This window comes from Neomonachus schauinslandi, chromosome 3 (genome assembly GCF_002201575.2).
Source record: "Neomonachus schauinslandi chromosome 3, ASM220157v2, whole genome shotgun sequence".
In the NCBI taxonomy this organism is placed as follows: Eukaryota; Metazoa; Chordata; class Mammalia; order Carnivora; family Phocidae; genus Neomonachus; species Neomonachus schauinslandi.
The window spans coordinates 161,236,932-161,253,087 of NC_058405.1; the positions used below are offsets into that span (position 1 = coordinate 161,236,932).

General features: G+C 40.0%; 2 protein-coding genes across 2 annotated transcripts in view; one reads left to right on the top strand and one right to left on the bottom strand.

Moving 5' to 3' along the window:
* Positions 1 to 4,727, top strand: part of ABI2 (abl interactor 2) — a 117,024-nt gene extending 112,297 nt beyond the window's left edge. Inside the window, 2 exon segments of the mRNA XM_044913700.1 lie at positions 4,012 to 4,104; positions 4,330 to 4,727. Of these exon segments, the coding sequence (XP_044769635.1) occupies positions 4,012 to 4,104; positions 4,330 to 4,406 (170 nt within the window). The 3' untranslated portion in view covers positions 4,407 to 4,727.
* The window catches only part of RAPH1 (Ras association (RalGDS/AF-6) and pleckstrin homology domains 1), an 80,055-nt gene that overhangs the window by 10,823 nt on the left and 53,076 nt on the right, over positions 1 to 16,156 (bottom strand). The window lies entirely within an intron of this gene.

Here is a 16,156-nt window from a genome sequence, read left to right on the forward strand (position 1 = left end):
TTTGTGTCTAAATTACACCTTAATAAAGCTGTTTTTAAGAAAAAAAGCCCAAAGTCCTACAGTAGGAGGGTATGGCTTTGGGCATTGACATGTTTTACAAACTCCCTGATTTTAACGCTGTCCTAGATTAGGTGATGAGTTTTTAGCTCTGAAAAATGAGCTCAGTTGATTCCTTAGAAGAAGAGCACAATGAAAGAAAGGTTTGCTTTCTAAAAATGTACTCTTCAGTGAGTATGTTAAAAATCTGGAGAAATTTATAAGAGAGGAAAGTGAGTTGCTTTCAGTCCAAGTAACTCTTTAGAGTTTAAAATATGCCTGAATTGTTCTCTAAGATGTTTTTCAAAGTTCGATTTATCTGTTAAGTTCAGATCTTTTAAAACATGAAAATCAAGTAAGCTCTTTCTTACTATTTCCGGCAAAACAAAAAGAACCAACCATGCTTTGCTTATGGTTGCTTTTTTGTTTGAATGTGCATCAAATGTTAAGGCTGCTGCCTAATGACTCATTTTGTTAGCTTAGACTGTAGGGCCTGCCTGCATCTTAGAGTCACCGAGGCAGTATTTAATATTGTCTGCACCTCCAGACCTGAGAAACCAGAATCCATGGGCATGCATCGCAGGCATCAGAATTTTTTAAAGTTCTTCTGATAATTCCAAGGTTGAGAACCACTGCCGTAGGAGGTGGTTTATCTTAACCTTTGATCACTGCTATACTAGCCAGATGGAGATAATGTGTATACGTGAGGATCTTGATTTAACCTGGGTAAAGAACAGATGTTTTTATGTATTTATTATATGCTTGGCATAATGCTAAAGTTACTACGTATGTAAGGCAAATTAGTCTCCCCATTTTGCAAACTAGGAAATTGAGGTTCAAAAATAATTTATATAAAGAAAATGTTAGTGTTACAAAAAAGATAGTGTATCATAATAGTTATTAATGATAATAAAAGAAGCGAAAATTTATACAGATAATGTTTACTTATCATGAACAAGGCCCCTGGGCTATATCTTGTACGTGCACTGCTTCATTTAATATAACAATGTTCTGTTGTTTTGAGGTATTAGCACTATTGTAATTCCCATTATACATAGTTGAGTAAAAAGAAGCTTAGGAAAGTTAAGTATGTTCTGTAAACTTACAAGTGCTAGAGCTGGGATTTGAACTAGGTGATACAACCCTAGAGGCCACATTCTTTTTTTTTTCCCTTAGAGCCCACATTCTTAACCACTGTCCTCAGCTTGATCTCAGACCTGGGATTGATGCTGAGCTGTACTTTTTATTAGCGTTAAATTCTTCCTGGCAAACTTCAACTTATTTGTCAATGCCCATTTTATGTCCCTTCCTTCTATCAAGCCATCTGTTCTTGTGTTCTTCCAGCTCAATGATGTAACTTCTTGGTAGAAGTATAAACCATGTATGGTAACTTATCAGATAACATTTCTGTCTTCCCAAGACTATGACAGTCCCTTGTCTTGTTCACCTTTTATCTCTAAAAATCAGCATAGATGCTCCATTAATGATTGTCAAAAAGTGAATAGGGCCATTAATTCTATCTGGGGATTCCAGAAAGCTGGTCAGACGACATGGCATTTATGGTGTGTCTTGAATGATGAGTAGGAGTTTCTCAGGCAAAGAAGAAAGATAAGAAGGGCCGTCCAGAAGGATTCACTCAGAATCCTCTGAGTGAAAGGGCATGGCGGTTTGGGATGTGGTGAGTAGTGTCACATGTAACATGGTGGGTTGTAGGGAGAGGGTGGGGTATGAGGGGAAGCGAGTAAGCCTTGAATACCAGCCTGAGGTGTGCATTTTTTTTTTCTTTTTAAAAAATCTAATGGTAGAGGGAAATTGTGGAATATTTTTAAGCAGGTTTATAAGTTCCCATGAACTTACAACTTTTTTTTTTTTTTTTTTTTAAGATAACCTGGTAATAGTGGAGAGTACATTAGGCAGTAAGAAAAATAGAATCGGGAAGACCAGGCTGGATACCTTCCTTAAGCAAGAGATGAAGGCCTCAAGTGAGGCCATGGTGCTGAAAACCTTGTTCACATAAATAAGCAGATGCAAATGGAAGTATTTTTCATGTGGTACTGTCACTCAGTTTTTTTTTTTTAACTCCTTTAGAGTTATCTGCCAAAAATCAAATAATGTTCTGCCTTGAAAAATTGTTTGATCATGTGTCAGCTGGTAACTCCAGTATAGTATTTCTTAAATTTTGTTAAAAGCAAAGGATCTTTGCAAACAGGTTGGGTTGATCAGTGGAGTAATTCTTTCTTAATACCACACCAGTATTTTGAATTGTCCCTTTGGCACCCAGAACTGTTTTGTACTTTAAGATAATCCACTATTAAGGATAAACAGGAAATGAGAATTTTTATGACTGATTGAAGGTATCTCCAGCAGACCAGTTTTAGGAAGCCATATATATATATATATGATCATATATATATATAATATATATATAATATATATTATATATATATATAAAAAATATATATATATATTTTAATTCCAGTATAGTTAACATACAATGTTATATTAGCTTCTGGTGTAAGGAAGTAGTATTTTTAAAGTTGAGAATCTAGAAAGTATCTCTATAAAATTATGTCACTCATATTGCTTAGAAAATCTTTAGGTACTGGGTGATAGGTGTATTCTTAAAGCCTGCTGCCCTGACTAGGGCAGTGACTGCTGATGATGGAGAAAAGTGTTTGGATTTGAGAGATTTAGGAGGTAGAATTAGCAGGACTTCTCCTCTTAATTACTTGCAGTGGGTTTGCATTTCCAGAAGCATTAAGAATGTTATCAACTCAAAAGCTAAACGATATTAGGTTGACTAGAAGTACGAAGTACTCTACATATCTTGTATTCTCTTCCATTTAGTTAAACTTCTGTGTCATCTAATTGTATTTGTATTTAGGTGTTTGGTTCTGTTTTGAGAAGTACACACTATAAACTCTTCTGAGGCTCCTCTAAAGTATTTTCTGGTATCCTTAATAGATTACTGTAATGGCAAATATTCAGAGATTAAGAAAGCCATTTAATTTTTACTAAAGCAGGCCAGAAACAAAAATTAACTAGGGCAAGTCACACTAAATCATAAGTCCCTGTTGTTTTGTTTTCTTATTTACGTGAGGATTAAGTTTGCATGAGAAACTAACAAAGTCAGTATATACTTATCAGAATGATGGCTAGATGGAGATTTTCTTGAGTGAAGTTCTGAGTGGTATAATAAAGGTACAGAGGATCCTTTTATAAAAATAAATCTTCATGTGGAGTTGAGCAAGTTATAAGGTATCCCAAGTTAACTAAACTGTTGAGGTCTAATGATTAGCAACCAGAGATTGTCTCAGCTTTGTTACCAAATTATTTAAGCAGTGAAAATTACAGGAGGGCTGACAGGTATCTTTGTTTTCTTAAAACTTTTGGCCCATCATTGTGGATATGTTTAACGGGCATAATGCAGCCTGTGTTTTAAAAGATTATATATAGTAGACTCCCACTTTGGACACATAGAACTCGTGGGAATTCAACTGCTTATTCTACTTCATGAATAGGTATAGGTTCTAGAAAGTTGGAGATGTAAATCCACTATTCCCTTATTCTCATTTTCTCACTTGCCTTTTATGGTGCATCTTACTGCACTAGTATAATTCGCATGTTTAAAGATACGTGTTTTTACACAATATGGTGCTTAAACAAGCTCAGCTGAAGTAGCAGCCATCTTTCCTGATTCTGGTTCAGTAAGGTATTTTCCCCTAGGCTCCTGAAGGGTAAGTTTGACTAAATATGATTTTTTTTTTCTTCCCTTTTATACTGTTTTGAACCTGACCTCTCCAAGATGGGATTTTATTGTATATACCTGGGTATTAGAAAAAAATTTTTTTAGTTTGTGTTTAGAAAGTCACTGAAGTACTGCAGCAGTTGGGAACGGATGGATATTCATTTATTTGTTTCTGTCTTTCTGGGGATGTTATTCTTTTCATATCCTATTTTTTTTTCCCCCTCTAGTTGTGGCAATTTATGATTATACAAAAGACAAGGAAGATGAGCTGTCCTTTCAGGAAGGAGCCATTATTTATGTCATCAAGAAGAATGATGATGGTTGGTATGAGGGAGTTATGAATGGAGTGACTGGGCTCTTTCCTGGGAATTATGTTGAGTCTATCATGCATTATTCTGAGTAAAGCTCAGCAGGGCTGTGTTTCCCTCACAGGAATAGTCAGGTCTTCCCAGATTATCAAAAGGCCCTGGGGATTCCCCTCCAGTGAAATGAAGGAAGGATACAAATGACACAAACTACTTATGTTTTTTTGGTTTCCTCCCCAGTATTAAAAAAGCAAGCTGAATCTGAACAAATGGATCTTTCTGCCATTATTTGTACTGTGCTGAGCTGTTTGGATTAAAATAAAGTGACACCATTTCTAAATAGGTCAGAGGTATAACAGCATATAACTCTGTAAGACAAATCAGGTTAAGACTGATTCAGAAAATCTGGGATCTTTCTCAGGAATACTGTACACCCTTGGGATTTCTCCTCCTGCAGAATCTGTGGCATTGGACGTTCTCCAGTGCCTGTGCCAGAGGGTCAGCCTCGTGGCCCTAGTGCCGTACCCGGCCCCACACTTTCTTCCACTCGGATGAGGAGGAGAGAACTAGTATTTAAATAGCATACGTAACCATTTTTATAACTGTTTCGATGGCTTCTTTCCTCTTAACACTATAAATTCTGCCTTCTCTCAGCACTTGAGTGCACCGAGTGAGTGCTGCTGACTTGCATCCCTTCGTGTTTTTCACTTTGTAGACTGAGGATGATGAAGTGAGTCCCCAGACATTGCGAGGGTGGTTAACAGTTGCTGGTTTGAGTTCAGTGTGCTGCGGCCGCTGCAGGAGACTGCGCTGCCACCGAGGGCTTGTGGGCCCAGGCGTGTGACGCGCGGTCGCCTGGCTCCCAGACTGAAGCAGGCGTGTGAAGCTAGATGTGAGGCTCCTGAGGTTGAGACTGACCTGGAGAAAATGTTGTGCTCTAGGCATCCTAGACCTTTGCCTTAGGCACGGTTTCCAGGAGTAGAGTCTTGGAGGTCAGACCAGCTATTTCTTTACTTCTCTCACTATTCAGGAAGACATTCTTTCTTGGAAAACAGCAGTTATTTTCAAGTCTCTTGACAGTCACTGGGAATCAGAGGCTTGCTCCTGTGCTCCCCGAATGTTGTTCATGGCCAGTGTTACTGCTGCTGAGTTTACTTAGTTCTAGGAAAGGTAAATACTCTCCCGGTTTTTTGATTGGCTTTTGAAGTCGCTGCTCTTGGCAAGAATTTGAACCTTCTGTCTTGGACTAAGAATAGTGGGATGAGAGGTTTAAGGCCAAATACTCATCTACTTACATAGATAAAAATCAAGATAATTTTGAGCGAAACAGTAAGTATTTTTTTCTGTCTGTACAAGTTACAGCTTCACATTCAGTGGAGCTCGTAAGGCAGCTGCTGGCTTTAACCATCGCTTCTTCAAGCAGTGTAAAAAATACCGATGAAAGGGTCCAGGAGGGCTTGCTGCTCAGCAGCTGGATTTTGTGGTGAGGACCCAGCTCACGGGCCCAGAGCTGCCTTGGGTTTGTCCCCGTCCCAGGGACTTTGCCAAGTCATTTCCCGGTGTTGGGTAAAAAGGGGACAGAGAGGCAAGCACTGCGTTTATTTCAAATGAAGGCCTTGAACAGGATAATGTAGGTAAGGGGATCTGACTGAAAAATGAACAAGTGCACTAGTGTATGAGGGAATTCAGATGGTGTAAGCAGAAGTTAATATTCCACTTGTAGATCTGTTTTCGGAGCACAAAACTTCATCACTATTTAACAGACCCCCAGATACAGGGTTCCCTTACCAAGACTTTTTGTTTTAAAGTTGCAGGGGTTTTCCCCCACACATTGCAAGGTAGCTATTTTGCATTTAGATTTCTTCAACATTAGCGTTCATTAACTTGCCTCCACTTCATGCTTTTGTTAGGTCATCTTGACATTCTTTATGCTCTGTTTTCCTTTAAAGTAATGGCCCTGAGTGTCCTCTGAGCCTTCAGGTTCATTATGGACCAAGACTATCTACCTGGATAGGTTAAACTCTTCTTAGTGTTGGTGTATAACTAGGAAAACGGTTTTGAAATTTAGATGTGTTCCAGTTTTTACTTCAATAGCTTTGTGCTGAGAAAGCTTAGTGGATTTTTAAGGCAAGAGGGTATTTTGAAATCCCATATAGTATTCACAGCTCACACCTATAGAAGCAGAGAAGATAATTGTGCAAAAAAAGTTGGTGGCGGTCACCTTGCCTTTTGGACCCCTGCTGGACTGTGGCCTGCAGAAGACACTGGTGCAGTCCTTCATACTGAAGACCTGCAGCAGAGGGGGCTCCATTGGTCAGCTTTTTCTATATTATTTAACACTAATGTATACAATTGTTTTAAAAATACCTGTTGGATTTTCTGCATATTTTAAATTTTTGTACAGTTTTAAATTCTATATATTGTCTTGGAAGGATGCTATGTAATGATGACGGGCCAGGCCTACAGTAATTGGAGACTTTTAATGTATGTAATATTTCATAGATTGCATGCTATTAATAGTCTGTGAAGGTAGTATTTCTTGATTTATCGTAAGTCCCCCCTCCCAATTTATTTTTTTTATGAACTACAGGATGGTTGGTAGTAGGAATTCCAAATGAATGCAGAACTCTTACAGGATACATAATATTGTGGCAAAGATGATCCAAGTCTAAAATCTGCTGACTTGTAAGCAACCATTTTAACAGGATAGAGGGAGAATCTAATGGGAGAGGGGATTTTTTATCCTTCTGAAGTGCTTTTCCTTAAAGTAAAAGTGACTGAAGTCTCTCTCCCCCTCCCACCCCCCCACTTTTGGTACTAGTATTTGAAAGGCCCGGGGGAGATGAATGAAAATCACTTTCTTGTTGACCTTATGGCTAAGGCAATAAATCAAAAACCAAAATAGTGTCAAGATCTAGACCTGAGAGATTCAGCCCCAGCTGTATTTGGAGTAAATAGGATTCTTTGAAGATGTCTTGTTCAGTATTCTCCATTTTTTGGCTACCTGCTTTCTATCTCCCTCAGGGGCACCTGCTGTTCCCATCTTAGGGGTGGCAAGGGCCTGCTACTTTTGCTGTGTTCCTAGAAGTCACTAGGTGAGACTTTCTTATCCCTCGCTTTCTTCCCCCCCATCCTGCTGCTGTTTCTTACCCAGCTAGACAGAAGGTTTATGCATCTTTGCAGTGATGTCTGTGATGGAGCTGTGCTCCCTAGCAGTTTTATGTTGATTACAGATGATTACTTAGGATTTTTCTGCTTGAGAGGCATCAAAATGACGGTAGTTTTGCTTTTATCCTTTTGTGTTCATTTTCTTTTAGCAGGTACCTTTCTGCATTAAGAACTGTTCCTTTATTTTTAAATTACCTTTTCTTCTCAGTGGAGAGAGCATGACATGTTCTGAAGGCCACCTTTCCCTTGGAAAAGGGTTTGATGAAGGATTTGGCAGGTGACTGCCAAGTCTTCGAAAAGAATGGGGATCTGAATCACTTCCCATCTGTTCACTTCTGAACTTCTTTGGCCAGGAACTCCTGACTGGTGTTAAGGTGATTTCCCTTCCATGATTTACTTAGAATCCTAGAATTTTAGAGCTACATGAGATTTAAAAAATTTTAGTTCATTTTAGCTGATGAGGTTAGATGTTTCATTTCAGATAACAGCTAGTTAACAACAGTAGAGTTCCTGACTCAATACCTGTACTTTTTCTACAGCTGTCTTAATTGAATATGCTGTATGTTTCTTTAAAAATTACGAGTGCTACTTGATGTCTTCAGGAAGATACTTGAAAAGATAACACTGTTTCGATAAATTCCATCAGTATTCAAACTGTTTAAAGGAATGTACTAAAGCACAACTTAGTGAAAATTATCTTCATGTTAACCCTTCTACTACTCCACTCAGTACTATGTAGCAAAAATAGGTTACCTGATTTCAGCACTGGCAGGAGGAGCACAGCAAAGAGCCTTAGTTGAGAGAGGCTTATAAAACAGTATTTTTACGGGGGCATTGTGCTCATAATCTTACGTTTACTTTATTCCTGTTTCTTTTTGAGAATCTCATAAACCTTAAAAAAAATTGACAAATGAAACGATAGGGCCTAGCTGTGTATAAATGATCCTTGCTCAGTATCTTGAGATTTTTTTGTAAAACACAAACACAAAAAGCTTATTTTCACATTACGATGGAAATGTCTTTTGCAACTTCAGAATTCTATGGAAAAGCAGTTTTTCATATTTTGTGTCCATGCATCTTTTTTCTTAAAATGGTTTACAAAAAAGAATGTTAAACAACTTGTGATCTGGCCAGTTGTATTTTTAAAGCTCCTGCAGGGAGGGTTGGTATCCTGAGTTGAGTAGAAATCATGCAGGAAAACTTGAGGGAGCAGTCTGTTGCCAGTAATGTTTCTCGTGTGTGCCATTAAGCCACCTCCAGCTGAGTGGGGGAATCTTCACTTTTTAATTTCGAAATTGTATTTGAAATTGTTGCTGTGTACTAAGAACTTGACCTAAATAAAATTCTACAAAGTATGTCCAAATGTCTTGTGAATGTTTTTATGCAAGTAACCAAAGAGGTTACTAAGGTGGTAAATCGAAGTGTATTGGAGAGAATCCTTCCCTGTTGTTCTAATCTGAGGGTTTTCTGATCACTTGCCCCTAAATACAATTCTTTTAATACAAAAAGGAGAGGGGTTTTTTTTTGCCCTCGTTTGACAAAAGATAGAGATTTGTAAATACGTTATAAATATACATTTATACATACCTTGACATGGCAGGCCAACACATAATTGTTGTGATACCAAAGCTTTGAGGCCAACACATAATTGTTGTGATACCAAAGCTTTGAAACAAAAAGCATCCCATTTTGGATTTGGTTCTACTTTGTTTAAAGAAGAAGATCTTAGTTTCAATAGGCAAAGCTTTCTTTCTCCTCTGTTGGTACAAACTAAAAGTTAACCAGTTGAACATACCAAATTGTAGTTTAATTTAATTTACCTTCCCACTTAATTTGTTCTTAACTGCACAGCTTATTTATGGGCACCCCAACATAAACAGCCAAAACCAATTTCTTAAGAATGCCGATCCACAAACAGTCAAGTCCCCATGTTTAAATGAAATCTATGTATTCTTTTTATTAAGGATTGGGTAAGCGGACATAATGAAAACACAAAACAAAACAGATTTACACTGTATGACTACTGTCCTAAGCCGTTACAATAGTTCACTGACAGTAACTGGTAGAGTAATTTGGAAAATAACTTAATCCAGCAGTAGAACAAAAAAACATCGTCAGTAGTACTGAATATATCTCTCTCTCATATATATATCTATATATAATCTATATATAGGTTTGCACAATCAGGGAGCAAGGCACATAATGAAATGAGAGCGTACATTTAAGCAGAAGAAAACAACAAAGCTGAAAGAAAAATAATTGTAACTTCACCTTTACCGAGCTGTGCATAATCATAATCTTGAATAATGTTCTCTATTAGGTACTTTATAATGCAGTTCCTTTTGCCTTCTTTTCATGCTTTAAAAAACTATACTCCTACATTGTATCTATTTATTTATGGCAAAGCTCCCACAGCCTAGATAACAGTGTAAGCCTTGACTCCATTTTTTCAAGAAATGGGAAAAGGAGCAATCCCAGTTAAATATGTGCAACTTTCCTTTAAAACAGTAAACTGTTTTTACAACATTTAGCACAAGCTAATGATATTGTAAATGTACATTTCTATAAAAGGAGTTCACTAGTGGCGAATGATAAAATTAAGCAAAATCATTTGAAACATTCCAGTTAACGCTTATTTTCTAGGAGGGATTATTTACAAGTAGAAAAAAAAATATATAGGAAGTAGGAATCATGAAAAATGGCAGTTTTTGGTATTAGGTTACAATAAATCTGACAACAATGGACAGTTCCCAAAATGCAAAGACTTTCTGTAAGTGCTGCAAGCATGTTCTGCCTAAGAAGAGGTTGAGGCTTCAACAGTTAAGAGCTTGGTATTAATAGCCATCCGTGATCAACAGGGTCACTTCTGAACTTAGCTATCTATCTTTTAATATGTAGTAATCGCCATCACCCTGACTAGACTCACTTCTCTAAATGTCTTTGGTAGAAAGCGGCCAGACCCCATTCAGGTAGATGAAAGCCATCTCTTGTGAGACAGACACTTTCTCTATTTCTGCGCAAACTACAAATACTCATCTTCCTTCTTTCATTAGCACCTCAAAGTTTGCTTGTTGGATATTTTTTAAATGCTATTCCTCCAAGACTTCAAGGCACTGGGGATTATAGCAGATAGTGTCTTCTCTTCAGCAAAGAGCAAACAAATTGGAGATTTTTTTCCCTTAACGTGTTTATCAAGTATATTGTTGTTATTTAGCAAATTTATTCTACAGCTTAATTTTAGGTTTCTTTTACATATAGACCTTCCGAGGGCACAGTAAGAACAGAGCACTTGTTTAGCTGGAGGGATAGACTGGTTAAAAGTGTAGAAATGGGGCGCCTGGGTGGCTCAGTCGTTAAGCGTCTGCCTTCGGCTCAGGTCATGATCCCAGGGTCCTGGGATCGAGCCCCGCATCGGGCTCCCTGCTCGGCGGGAAGCCTGCTTCTCCCTCCTCCACTCCCCCTGCTTGTGATCCTGCTCTCGCTGTGTCTCTCTCTGTCAAATAAATAAATAAAATCTTTAAAAAAAAAATAAAAAAAAAAAAAAAAAAAAAATAAAAGTGTAGAAATGTTCTATTGAATTTTTAAAGGAAAATAAATCTTAAAAAAAATAGGATATTTCATTGTACTTGCATCTCTCTGTGCATCAAATCTCAATTTGGTGAGTGAGCACATATTCCTGTAGGGCTAGGGATAACCCACATTGATGTAAAGTGTATAAGCAAAAGTCAAAAGTGCCAAAAGGTACTGGCAATCTAAAAGGGAGTTTTAGAAACAGACATCTTCTCATCAAGTGTATAAATCCAAATTATTATACCTACTTAAAGCAAGTCATTACACCTATAATCATACAGGGCCATACAGGTTTAATTGGTCTAAACTTGAATAAAATCTGAGACACTTAGCAGTTGTAATTTGTTAGCTCTTGAAGGTATATGAAAAATTAAAACTAGGGAAAAGGTTTTTTTAAATTCACCTCATGTTTGTAACAAATTGCTTTTAGCGGAAGAAAAAAAGGTGACAAAGGGTTCTGTTGGTGGCTTGATAGTCAAATATAACCGGTCCATACCGTTTACTTTTTTTTCCAGGCTATTTCGTAACCTTACATCCTTGACACAAGCTTATTAGCGGTTGTATTCTCCCAGAAGAGCAGCTTCTGAAACTAACTGGATGCACAGCTCCTGTTAATCTAGATCTCAGTTGTCACTGTATTGGGGTTATTTATTCATGATCTCCCCATTTTGTCTAAACTTTCTTGATAAACTCAGCATTGTTTCTAGTGGCAAGTACACTTTCACACAGAGAGAGGACTTCCAAGATAGTTCATGGCCCTTAGCACAGTATGCCGTCAGTGGGCGGGAGCACTTTCATTTTAGAGAGCTGTAAAACACCATCACCTCTACATGACTTTGACATTTTCTGATGAAAATTATTTCCTATAATTTTTAAGTCGCCAATTTTCTCATCTTAAAAAGTCCCAGAAATTAAAAAAAAAATCCAATTTACAGTTAGGTGGGTACCTATGAAAGCCATAAGAATACCTATCCTAAGGGAGTATTATAGCAGCTGAAGAAATAATGTGTTTGAGTAGTAAAAACCCAGCTGAATAAAATGTCAATACAGAAGAGTCTAGCATTTATATTCTTACCTAGAACCTGTGTCATTTTTTTTTTTCAAGATTTTATTTCTTTGACAGAGACAGCGAGAGAGGGAACACAAGCAGGGGGAGTGGGAGAGGGAGAAGCAGGCTTCCCGCCAAGCAGGGAGCCCGATGCGGGGCTCGATCCCAGGACCCTGGGACCACGACCTGAGCCGAAGGCAGACGCTTAACAACTGAGCCACCCAGGGGCCCCTATGTCATTTGTTTTATTAACAGAATAGGCTCTGCTGCCCTTCAGTTAGTACCCAAACCTTAAGCACAGGTGATAACCAATTCTGAAATGACCCGTGGTAGAAGTGGAGGGTGTCACTAATTAACCAAGTCACTAGCTGAAACAGGCACCTGTTTGCACTGCCCTCAACGCTATTCACTTCTCCGTCCAGCCAAGTCAGCTGCCCAGATGTTCTTCTCTGAGCAGAAGCAGATACATGGGGTTGGAAGAGCTACTGAGCAGACGGCAGTGGAGGAAGGAAGGCACAGCCCTAGTGTCCTCCGGCAGTCCGTGTTCTCCAACAACACACCAGAGAGAAGTTCCAAAAGTAACAGAGTCGTCTCAAAAGAACCCCACACAACTTCATCCCAACAAAAATCCCACTAGGGAGTAAAAAGCTAGAAGTATAATCTAATGTATTATTTTGTGGGGTTCTTTGATTCAGTGTTTCACATAAAACAAATGGGGGAAAAGCTGATTAGTAATAGCCTTTTCTGTCCTTGGAGAAACGTAAAGGAAAACAACCTGCTGCAGACAAGCCATGGGATTCGGGTATAAATGGCACAGCTCTCTTCTTGGTGCCGGAAGCGTTCTAAAGGATGTCTGCTCTTTCAGGAAAGTGGTAACGCGGGAGCATCGGGTTGGATGGCTCTCAGGACTGCCACAAGCCAAGAAGTCCTAGGGAACCCCACACTGACTAAAGCAAGGCTGCATCTTAGGGCCCAAATCATGCGTGAAGGAAGACTGAGGGAATACTATTGTTTTTCCCCTCCAGGAAAGCTGAAGTCCACCTTCATGCAAAATAAAGACCATCACCACCACAAAAACCCTAGTGATGAATATTTGTCACTGGATTCCTATTACTCACTTTACCTGACAAATAAGGGTGATCCTTAGAATATAAAGCTGCAGGCAGCAGGCAGAACTGTGGGAAATTACTTCACTCATGAGTTACAGCGGAGCTTGGCCATCTGTGCTCAACCATTACCGAAACTGCTGCGCATGCTTAAATTAACAATGCCGATGTGTTAATGGTCACTTCATAAGCCTAAGAATATCAAGCACACAAAGTTTGAGAACAAATGAGAAGATCCAAAAAGTGTCTTTTAAAGAGCAGGGCTTTAAAAAATGCACAGTGGTACATATTCTTATTGCTCTGTAAGCACATGAATTGCTGAATGATATCCTAGACATGTAGGCAATGGAGAGGCGCCACTTCATACTCTCTCTGATGCAGTCCTTTTTTTGGAGGTGGGTTTATAGGAGTATCTTGTGTATACAGTACAACTTTTGCTTATTCTTAAATTCTTTACTATCTCTGCCCCACTGCACTGACTTCACTTTTTTCTTATGGGACAATGTCAAAGATTTTTGCAGGCTGCACTGGTAATTCTGATTCATGACAGGTAGAGACTTGGATTACAAGATGTGCTCATTTATCACCGCTGGGATGGCTAGTTTTTATTGTTTAAGAGCAGCTCTGAGATTGCATTTTATTTGTAATGGCCACTTCATCATCATAAACTGATGGGACAGTACATATTTCTCTCAGATACCAAGGAAAATTCACAGAACAGCAACAGCAACAACAACAAAGGCGTTAGGCGTGGTGTGAAGCAGAGAGAATGCAGTGGGTCATTAGAGCAATGATTCCATTTTACACCAAACCGCACGTGCATAATATGTAATGTCACTCACTGTACTTGGACTACACTACTCCACCTGAACACCCGGGGACCTGGACAGATCTCCACAACCAGGCCACAGCAAGCAAGAGTCCGAGCGTGCTCTAGTAGCTAAAGATGGAATGGTCACAAACCTCCCTTTTCGCCTCCCGCTGGGAGAGTCCCGTACTCCAGTGGATTCTCTGTTCTACACCACAGTCCATACACAACCCGACAGATGGTACCTGCACAGGGGGCAGGCCTGCTCTTTCCTAATCACCCATTCTAGAGCGACACACAAAAAAGACGCAATCAGAAGCTAATTTTGTTTTTGTAATGATGCACTGTATCGGACATGGGATGTGTATATGTGATAGAGCAATTGTCTACAGATCTCTACTATCAACATCTACCTAAAGCACACACTATAACTGGTGACCCAAAGACATACCGGGACAGAGCATTCCAGGGGTATTGTGTCAGATATTCTCTCACGACAAATCAAAACAAGAATCACGAAGCCAAGCTTGATGAGGCTTCGCAAAGCTCGTGAAAAAGATACCAACAGTACAAAAAGAACTATCCGGGATTACAGTACTAAATTATCCATGTATTGTAGGCAAAGAGCTTACCTGTGACAGAACACATCCTAGATACAGGTGGGATCATGGCGGCCCTACAACTAGAATGGTTTAGTGACATTGTGTGTTTACTTCCTATCCAAAACCACGGACGGACGCAGCATCTGTGGAAACTTCCCCATTCTGCACTAGTGACCCACCCATGATGCTGACAGTTTCCTGATTTAAAGTGCCCCTTCAGGTATAAGTGATGAAGTGTCAGCCAAGCAGTTCGAACTTCAGCCAACTGGGGAAAAAACAAACCTAAAAGTCCCATCGATACACCAAACATTCTGCTGTCTTCTCAAACTGAGAAACAGCACATAATACATCTATTCCTTAATATATAATACACAACATGCACAGAGAGGCTGCACATGAACACTTATAAAATGCCTTCTAAGTCAGTCATTAGAAGTTTTTGGTCCAATCCACATGATAGATAACAGAAATCCTAAGGGACAGGACACACATCCCCTTCCATGCCTCTTCCACCCAAAATACACAAACCCATATTCAGGTTAGGAGAGAAAAGGAATAAATAGACTCACTCTCACCTCTATATATACATATACACATACATATATGTATACATATATATACATACACATAAACACACTATCTATGTATAGCTATGCGTGTCCACGCACACGTACACACCACACACAGCTGGGTACTACCTGAATAACAACAACATCATACTAGGAGGCTCTGCACACCAGAATTCATAGGTGATCAGGTGAGCTGATTGTAGAACTGATTACAGATACCACGAAAATAAAGTCCTACGGTAGCTACTACCAGTCTCTTGAGAGCTTGGTGTTCTGGTCTCTTTTGGGGGGTGCGGGAGGGGGTCCTCTCCGCAATGTTGCATAGCCCGATATATGACTACCTCCGTAACCAGCTTTCTGTTGATCAGAAAGCAGTTCCGGGGGGGGCGGCGGCAATGCCATATCATCCATGGTGGCTGTGGGCTCTGCCCTGGACATGCGGGAGGAGGAGAGCGAGCCGTGCCGGGTGATGGACTTCCGTTGCAGTGTCCTGTTGAGGTCAGCGAGGAATCCAGGCTGGACACTAAGGCCGGACTTGGGAGAGGTGGGCACTTGTGGCACAACTGTGGCCATTGCTGGCTGCTCAGAGATCTCTGCTTGAGTGAGACGGGTGCTGTCATTCCGTTTGGGTCGTGTGGGTGGAGGGGCCTTCTTCGCCGATGTTTTGGACCATGGCTGTGGTTGAGGATTAACGACTGCCACTTTTGGAGAGGTGTTTCCCGAGAATACAGCTGGAATCTCTATGGGGGGCAGAGGAAGCTCTATTTCAGGTGGAGGGGGTGGAAAGTCGGAATCGGATGGAGGAGAAGGAAATTCTACCACAGAGTCCTTTCCGCGCCCACTCAGGGCAGATGCTTTTGTCGACACACACCCTTGTTGGAGAACTCCGGGAAGGTTAACTCCAGAAAGATTTAGTTTTCCGGGTTTGGGGGGCGCCGCCGGAGGTGGTGGGGTCTCTTTGCTGGGAGATCCTGAGGGTTCTGCTGATGATGCAAACTTGCTCACTAGACTGTCTACTGAGGGTCTCTTGGGCTCAGGGTGCTCGGTGCAACTGCTGGACTTAATGCTGGAGTTTCGCTGTGGGGTTGGGGGAGGTTTCTTTGCCCCGGGGCTGGATGTCTTACTGGTCTTTTTGCCTGGAGATCCACTTTTGTCGGAGGCAGGAGAAGCTGAGGGTGTAGCTGTCAGGGGTGGTG